The sequence below is a fragment of the Benincasa hispida genome, chromosome 4 (assembly GCF_009727055.1).
Source record: "Benincasa hispida cultivar B227 chromosome 4, ASM972705v1, whole genome shotgun sequence".
Lineage (NCBI taxonomy): Eukaryota > Viridiplantae > Streptophyta > Magnoliopsida > Cucurbitales > Cucurbitaceae > Benincasa > Benincasa hispida.
The window spans coordinates 6,008,623-6,018,590 of NC_052352.1; the positions used below are offsets into that span (position 1 = coordinate 6,008,623).

General features: G+C 30.4%; 1 protein-coding gene across 1 annotated transcript; it reads left to right on the top strand.

The window, feature by feature from the left end:
* The first annotated feature begins 5,253 nt into the window (after positions 1–5,253).
* LOC120076521 (protein RADIALIS-like 3) lies at positions 5,254–6,998 on the top strand. The gene is made up of 2 exons (XM_039030373.1): positions 5,254–5,552; positions 6,782–6,998. Exons 1-2 carry the CDS (start codon positions 5,278–5,280, stop codon positions 6,804–6,806), a joined length of 300 nt encoding a protein of 99 aa, XP_038886301.1. The 5' UTR covers positions 5,254–5,277; the 3' UTR covers positions 6,807–6,998.
* Positions 6,999–9,968: the final 2,970 nt, after the last annotated feature.

A 9,968-nucleotide genomic window follows, 5' to 3' on the forward strand; every position in this document is an offset into this window, starting at 1 on the left:
GTACACGATTACCTTAAGTCGTATACCAGGTACACGACTTCCTTCTCTATTAAACCACCGCGAGCCTTCTTCTTCCTCCATCCAAAAGCCTTCTGCCTCCTCTTTTCTTCAGTCTTCCCCATCCGAAAATCTCCTATGTTCGTCTATCAGAACAAATTATCCGAAAATCTCCTACCTTAAGTCGTGTGCCTCCATTTAACTGTCCATATTGGTTAAGTGCTCTTGTTCAGTACCCAGGAACACAAACAGATTAGTTTTTCCTTCCCTCTGATGTGCCATGTAGAACTATTTTTTATCAAGTTTTTTGGTCCTTTGATCCTGCAATAGAAGGGTTCAAACATTGTAGGCCATTAATCCAGATCGATGGAACTCATCTCTACGGAAAGTATAAGGGGAAATTAATGACCGTCTTATCTATTGATGCAAACAGACATATATTTCCCCTTGCTTTTGCTATAGTTGAAGGTAAAAATTCATCCAGTTGGTCATGGTTTTTGTGGCATTACGTGAATATGTTACCCAAAGAGAGGGTATTTGCTTGATTTCTGATAGACATAAGGACATTCTTGCTGCAATTAATAATGAGGAAATTGGTTGGAGTGAACCTAGATCGTACCATCGATATTGTCTTCGCCATGTTGCCAGTAATTTCAATACGAAATATAAATCAAAGCAACTAAAAAATTTGGTGTTTAAGGCAGGAAATCAACACTAAAGGCGCAAGTAAATTCAGTGCATGAAATAATTGAAACAAATGCACCCTGAATGTCTTGAATATTTTTTAGACATTGACTTCGAAAAATGGACTCAATCACACGACGGTGGCCACCGCTATGGGTGGATGACAAGCAATGCAGCTGAATGCATGAATGGTGTTTTCAAAGGTGCTAGAATGTTACCAATTACTTCTTTGGTTAGTCTAACATTATATAGCACAGTACTGTATTTTGAACGTCGGAGACAAGAAATCAGTGAAGCACTCAATCGTGGGGACATACATACAGAATATACCCTAAAAAAACTTAAGAGGTGGGAAAAACGAGCATCTGCGCATACGGTGACATCTATTGACAGAGAAAGTCAAACTTTTGAAGTATAAACTGGCATAAGTATGATTTCTCCCTATCAAGGACAACACACCCAAGTTTTGAGCTTGAAAGAAGGAACATGTTCTTGCAATAAGTGGCAGCCATTCAAGACTCCATGCTCTCATATAATTGCATGCGTATGACATACATATCACTTATTGATGAATGTTACAAATTGTCCAATTTCAAGTGATGTTATGAAGGCCGCTTCCATCCAATACAACAGCCAGATTATTGGCCAGAATTATCATTTACAGAAGTTCGTCCAAATGCGGACTTACTAAGAGAACAGGGTCGGCCAAAAAGTACGCACATTCATAATGAAATGGATTGGAGAGAGGCAAGCCAAAAAGGGCAATGTATAATTTGCAAGAGAGAAGGACATAACTGACGTATTTGTCCACAACGTACATTAGGTGCTTCATCTTCGGGTCATTAGGTGTATCTTTTTTTTACTTGTATTTTTTATGTAATTGTATATTTTATGTACTTATACTTTTTATGTAATTGTACTTTTTATGTAATTGTAATTTTTATGTAATGAATTTATTTTATGTAATTGTGGACCCGTTCCTAAAGTCTTAACATTGTTGTACATTTCCAATTAAAAAAATAATATATTAGCCAATCTATTTTTTTAAAAAAAATAAAAATAAATCAAGGACCCAGTCCACGAGTTTTCCTGTGACCGGTCAACCAGTCACTGACATGGTGCTGACTGGATTAGACACGACCCCATAGACGAGTTTGCCACATGGAAATGTGTACCCCTACACGATTTCACTATCCTAATTTGTCAATAGTTTCAACAAACACCATTTTTAAAAATACTTTCAATCCTACCCTTTTTTTTCAATATATATTAAATAAACAATATTTTTATAAAAAAAATCTATTTTCAACAATTTTGTTTAAATAAAAATGAGTTTTGAAGAAACTTTTTTCTCAAGTAAATTTAAATGGTCCAATTCAATCTTACAAGAAAATAAAAAAATATATATATATGAATTTTTTTTTTTAAATAACTAAAATATTATTTATTTTTGCAGAAAAAAAAAACAATTCATTTTATTTCAAGTATCATGGCTTCAATTTTTCCATATGGTAATAATTAATGGACTCTGACTAAGAAAACCTTTTCTTGACTTTAAATATTAAAATCCGAATGAGAAAGTCTATATCATGATTTCCGGTGTTTATCTCATGGTTAGGTAAATTTTCGAGCTAAGAAATTTTATTTATTTTTTTACACATAAAGGTTTGCTTAATTTCGAAATTACCAAATTTCTATCTATTTAAATTCCCGCCATCTGAAGGAAACAAAAGATTTAAAAACATTGAGATTATAATGTTGCGTTTCCAATTCCGAATTGGAGTTCTAATTAGATTATATATATATTTTTTGAAGTGTTTAGGATTAAGAGCAACGAATACCCAATTCTATTTGGACTTTGAAAGATGGCTAATATATACAACTCTAGTTCAATTTTCGTATTCATTGGTTTTTCGTATTTGATTTGACAGTGCAAAAATGGAATCAGATAGTGATGTCTTCAAGACTTTAGATTTGATCTCATTGTCTCCCTAATCGATCGATCATTGAAAACTCTGAGATTCAAAGCTGTGAATAGTATGACATCGAATAAATGAGCAGGAAGAGGAGGAAAAAATACTCTGAATCTGATATAATCCACAGATGAAGAGGCAAAAAGAAATAGTGTTTTCGAAGACGATTGAGATGTCGACGGCGTTGCAAGAGCGAATTGCTGAATTGGGTGGCTTCGACATCCAAATGTTGACTCAAAAGAAATTGCAAGACACTGATATGAATAAGAACCATGGTCGATTATTGATTCCATTCGGAAAACTCATGAATGACTTTGCTACAGAAATGAGAAAAAGATGTTAAGCAAACATAACAAAAAAATCATAAAAACAAGAATGGAATGATGGTGTTGATAATTGATCCTCTGCTAAGAAATAGACATATTGGGTTGAAAATATGGAAGGTTGGGAACCACGATACCTATTGCTTGGTATCTGAGTGGAATTCTTTAGTCCGGCACAATTCACCTTGAAAGTGGAGATTACATCCAACTTTGGAGTTTCAGATCAAATAATGATGCTTTTATAACTGATCCTCAAAATCAAGCGCATGTGACCTCCAATCTTTGTTTTGCGTTGTTTAAGCTTGACATCTCCGAGGGAATCTTCAAATTTATTTGATTTAGTTAATGCCATAGGATTCATATCCATTGAATTAGACCCTAGAATTTGTTAAACGTTACAATTTCTATCATCTATACATTTTTTTATAATTCATCTATCTATACTCACTAATTCTAGTGATATTAAGTTTTGTATCTAAATTTGATCAATACAAAATTTAGTACATGATAATCTTTGAAATTCCATTAGTTTTGTACCCTACATTCAATAATGGATCCAGAAATTCATGTAACCATGACACAAATATATATAATATTTAGATTATTACTAATTACAAAATTTATTTTTTATGGCCTCATTTACATAGATATATATGAAAAAAACCATTCCATCAAATATAGTGACAAGCTTTTCGCTCTGTGTATGTATATATATATAGTGACAAGTTCGTCCGTGATGTATTTTAATTAATCACAACTATTTCGAAAAAATAAAAATAAAAAAATTAGAATTTGTTTGATTTGATTCTTCGTCCTTAATTTTTTGAGATTGTATTTGTTTTTCTTACCGTTATTTCATGTATTTGTTTTTCTTACCGTTATTTCATCTTTTACTATAAAATATTTGAATCTCTAGTCAAATTTAAAGAAAAAATATAAGTTTTTAAATTTTTTGTTTAAAAATTAAGACGTATTTTGAATTTTGAAAACATTTCAAAAACTAAGTTCTCACTTGGTAACCATTTCGTTTTTTATTGTTTTTTTTTTTTAAATTAAGTCTATTTTCCTTCTATTTTTTACAATAATTTGCATCTTTTTTAATTATAATGGTTGAATTCTTAGTCAAATTCCAAAAACAAAAACAAGATTTTAAAAGCTTCTTTTTTGTTTTCAAAATTTTGCTTGGTTTTTTAAATGATCGATAAAAGTAGATAATAAATTAAGAAATTTGGAGATGGAAATAGTGTCTTTAAGCTTAATTTTCAAAAACAAAAAACAAAAACCTAGGCCCCGTTTGGTAATAATTTTGTTTTTCGTTTGGTAATAATTTTGTTTTTTGTTTTTTTTTTGTTTTTTTTAAAAAATTAAGTCTATAGACACTATTTCCACCTCTAAATTTTTTTCTTTTGTTATTTACATTTCACTAATGGTTTAAAAAACCAAGCCAAATTTTGAGAACTAAAAAAAATAACTTTCAAAAAGTTGTTTTTGTTTTTGGAATATAGTTAAGAATTCAACTATTGTATCCAAGAAATATGCAAATCACTATAAGAAATGTGGATGAAATAAGCTTAATTTTTCAAAAATAAAAATAAAAAACTAAGGTCCCGTTTAATAATCATTTTGTTTTTTGTTTTTGTTTTTGAAAACTAAGCCAATAGACACTACTTCCACCTTCAAATTTTTTTATTTGTTATTTACTTTTCACTAATGGTTTAAAAACCAAGTTAAATTTTGATAACTAAAAAAAGTAATTTTCAAAAACTTGTTTTTGTTATCCGAATTTAACTAAGAATTCAACCATTGTACTTAAAAAAGAAGTAAATCATTGTAAATATCGATAAAATAAGATTAATTTTAAAATAAAAAATAAAAAACTAAATAATTATCAAATAGAGTATAAATGATTATCAAACGAGCATAAAAGATGAACCAAACAAAACTGTGGGATTACGTGAACTTATGGGCTTAATTTTTTTCAAAACCAAATAGTAATAAAATGAAGATTTATCAAATTAATGGAGTTAATATTGATTCCAACTTTTATTTAAATCATAATAATAAAAACGATTTAAAAAAAAATTGGTGGATGACCATTAATTTTGACCAAGAAGCAACTTGGCCAGGAATAAGAGAGCGGAAGAAAAGTGTATTTTGAAGAATAACTTTATGTCACATTTAAAAAAAAAAAAAAAACCCTAATTTATTTAATTTTTAAAATAAAAAATTAATATTGCTTTTGTTGTGTCTATAAATAGAAAAGCAATAGGAGAACTAAGACACATATAACATTATTAAGAATGGCTTCATCTGCATCATCTTCTTCATCTTCATCTTCAAGTTGGAGTTCAAAGCAAAACAAGATGTTTGAAAATGCTCTGACGGTGTACGACAAGGACTCGCCAGACCGGTGGCAAAAGCTGGCGAGTGCCATCGGCGGGAAGACGGCGGAGGAAGTGAAGACGCACTACGATATGTTGGTGGAGGATGTTCACAATATTGAGACCGGGAGAGTTCCTTTGCCAAATTACTCTAAACACTATTCCTACAACAACTTTCTCGATGAAGAGCAAAGGCAATCTCTTTTTCTTCTCTTTAAACCCTTCATTATTTTTATGTGATTCTCGATTTTCTTTTCGTTTAAAATTGGATTGGGATGAGAAGGATCGTAACTATTAGCCAAAAAAATCATTACAAAGACTAACCTATAATAAATAATAAAATAATTTAAGCAACAACTCTTACAGTGGCTTTCTGATTGTTGTATTTTTATAGCTCAATTTTTTTTTTAAAGATCCACTTTAATATGAACAAATATAACAAAAAAAAGTAAGTTAAGATTATCTTATTTGGAGCTATATATATAAAATTATAAGGTGTTACAATAATGAGAAAAATGTATTTTATTTATTTATAGTTATTCATTATTAAAATATATGTCACTATCAATTAAAAGTAGTGACTGCCATTGAAGTATTATGTGAAGGGAATTATCCTTAGCCAAGTTTGTGAGTTGGATTGAGTTGTGACATCAAACTTTTAAACAATATAATTTTTCTCAAAATTTCTCAACTCAAAATACCTTCATTAAAACAATAAATCAAATCCAAAAAGAAAAAGCAACGTTGAGACTATGATACAGCACAATTTGGTTTGAAAGAATAAAAAATAGACATATATATATTAATATATATATATATGAGTTAGAGTTAAATATAGAAAAATGAACCAAAATATTTACAAATATAGCAAAGTATCACTATTTATCAGTGATAGATACTGATAGACATTGATAGACTACTATAATCTATTACTGATAGATACTGATTACCTATCACCAGTAGACAATAACATTTTGTTATATTTGAAACTATTTTCAACAATTTTTTATTTTATATATATATATATATCAACTATGGAATTGAGTTTAACAACTTCATTTGAATAACTCAAAATAAAAATTCCAAATTATCATATATTTCCCAGGTTGGTTCCATCCAATTTAAACTAATTAACTAAACCGTGAAGTTTTCATTTATTTACAAATTATAACTTTGGTTCAAAACTTGATGGATTGAGTCGAGTTCTTTGGAGTCATTGCATCTGAGAGGGAATATGAAGGTTACTATGTTTCATTAACCAAATTTGTTGAAGGAATAGAAAGTAAGTCTAAATTTTTAATCCAACGGTCTACAAAAAGTAATAGTTTAAAACTATTATAAAAAGTATTTAAGGGATTTTTATTTTTATTGATTATTGGCTAATTGTGGATTAATGGGTGATCTCTCTTTGATTTATATGCAGATTGAAGGGTCTAAAGCTACAATGATTTGGCAACAACATACAAGATTGGAGTAAAGAATAAAAAGCTACTACAATTCAACCAAAGCTCCAAAACTGAAATATTGCACTTGTAGATATATATATATAAGAAGAATATTCTACAAAGTTTTTTTTTTCTTTCCACTGTACTATATATATAAAGTATTTATACGGTATAAAATGACATATATTTTGATTACTTATTGTGTTGTATGTATCTAATTAATCTTACCCCATGTTGTGGGGTATAAGTAATTAAGGGCATCTATTCAAACGGCAAAAATCGAACTATTTCTCAAAAGCGAATCAAATCGAGTCGAAAATGCAATGAAACTGAAAAACTTAGTTCGATCTAGTTTAAAGAAATTTTGAAACTGAATTAATTTGGTTTGGTTCGGTTTCAATTTCGAAACCAAATTTGAAATTGAACTGAACCATTTTTAACTTATATATATATGTATCAAAAAAAGAATAAAACCAAATTTAAAACCGTTTAAAGAACAAAACCGAATTTAAAAACGAACCGAATCAAATTGCTTTTTAATTTAAAAAATATATATACATATTTTTAAAAAAAATACCAAAATCAAATTTAAAATTGAACCGAACTGCATACATGTGGTTCGGTTCGGTTTTACATATAAAAGATTTAACATTCGAGTCGATTCAGTTCGACCACCTAATCGAACCGAACCGTTTCCACCCCTATAAGAATTTATACAAAAAGATTGTCTTCTCTCCCCCTCAATACTCGGCGGGGGATCCAAAGTATATAGTAAATGATATGTTTTAAATTTCAATGTGAAATAATTTTAGTTAAACTACAAATTTAGTCTATTTTACAATTTTTAAAATTCATAGACCTGCATACGAGATACAAAATTAAAAGTTTAGGATTCTATTGGACATAAAATTCAAATTCATATATGATTGATCAATTAAATTTTTTTAATTTCAAATTGTGAAGAATCCTCTATATAATACACAAAATTGAAAATTTTGGGACTTCTAAGATTTTTTTTAAAAGTTTTTCCAGGACTAAATAGACGGAAATTACAAAGTTCAATGATACATGTGCCAATCTGAACATAACGTAATTAGCATAAAACTTGTATTGTCGATCTCATTGTCAGTGCTTGGATTTTTCTACCCCACATATTGTCAAAATAAATAGACAAATAAACTTGTAAGTTAGATCCATTTAGTAACCATTTTCTTTTTTATTTTTTGTTTTTGAAAATTAAGCTCTTAAATTGTAACATTCCAAATTTCATTAAAATTTAAGTTAATTATCTAAAATTATTGAGTTTAATCTCCCTTTCATTTGGAAAATTGGGATTAAATTGAAATAATTGAAAACTTTTATTGGTTAAATTGAATTTAATTGATTAGATATTCGAATTAATTATCTTGAAAAGATTGAATTTTGCTTCCCTTTGATTTTGGATTTTAGGGCCAATTTAAAAAAATTAAGGAGATAATTAATTTCATGTGGTTTTCAATTGATTTAAATATTTTGGAAATCAAATTGATGGATCTTATGCTATTTAATTTTGGTTTTTGAAACATAAATTAAGATAATTTGAGAAGTTAATTGATTTATTAATTTAATAGAATCTTTGGAGATTTTGGAGATATCGTGATAAAATATTTTATTTATATTTTCAAAATATGAAAAAAAAAAAAAAAAAGAATTGAGATTTTTTCGAAATTAAATGAGAGTGAAAAGTGCCCTAAAATTGGGGAAAAAGCAATTTGGTTTTTCAGCGATAGCTTCCACAAAATTGTTGTTTCCGGAGTTTGAACCGTTGGATCGTTCTCAAATTTTGTCAGTCTATTCGAGACATATAAAGTTTCATTTTGAATAGTTGGATCGTTGTTTGAAACTTCGGTTTGTTTGTAATTGCTGCTGAATAAAATCTGTAAAACTAGAAATTTCTCTTCTCTCTCACTCTCGCAAACCCTCCTCATGCAAGACCCTCACTACCAGCCACTAACCTAAATAATTTATGTCGTCCGACAGCAACACCCACTGCCTATCTACGGTTGTCACCGCTGCTGATGCCATTGTCATCAAAATTGATATTTTGGGTAAGTTTTAGAATTCTTGGAGGTTCTTAACCACCCATTAGCTTTTGGACCAAATTAGTTGATATCCTTTACGTTTCGCTTTTAGATTGAAGTTTGGGAGCATTTCTAGTCACTATCCAACAAGGGCAACGAGTTTTTGAACATTTACTATACGAAGTTTGGAGATCAGTGACGTGCTTTCTAGAAAGATTTACGATCGTTCGGTCCTTTCATTGGTTTTAGTTCAAGTAAATTGTTGGAGTTGGTTGTTGAGATAACTGTCCTTGACTTAATTTGAGTTTAGTGGTACTATTACCGGTGCCTTCGTGCCAGGCGGCCTAGATTAAATTTATAAAGTTAATTAATGGACTTTAGAAGCATGATTTTTTCTTTATGATATACTTGTTGCATGACAATTATGAGTATTATGAGTATGTTTGAACTTCCATATTATGCTATGATCTGTGCGGTGGAAACAATACTGAAATTATCTATGTGATGCATGATTAGATCAATAAGGAAGATTACTGTCTCGCCTTGATACATGTCTTATTTCAGAGGACCGACGGGTCTAGTTTCATGTTTGAAGATGTGCCTTCAGGCCGCTAGACATGCGTGAATCGACAGGTTTACGTTCATTCTTTTTCCATATTTGACGGTATGCCTTCGGTCCGCTAGACATGCGTGAATCGACGGGTTCACGTTCATGTTACTTTTCCATGTTTGACGGTGTGCCTTCGGGCCGCTAGACATGCGTGAATCGACAGGTTCACGTTCATGTTACTTTTCCATGTTTGACGGTGTGCCTTCGGGCCGCTAGACATGCGTGAATCGACAGGTTCACGTTCATGTTACTTTTCCATGTTTGACGGTGTGCCTTCGGGCCGCTAGACATGCATGAATCTAAACCCTGTCTCTTATACACATCTAGATGTGTATAAGAGACAGGTGTGCCTTCAGGCCACTAGACATGCATGAACCGACAGGTACACGTTTATGTTTCTTTTTCCATGATTGACGGTGTTCCTTCAGGCCACTAGACATGCATGAATCGACAGGTTCATGTTCATGTTACTTTTTCCATGTTTGACGGTGTACC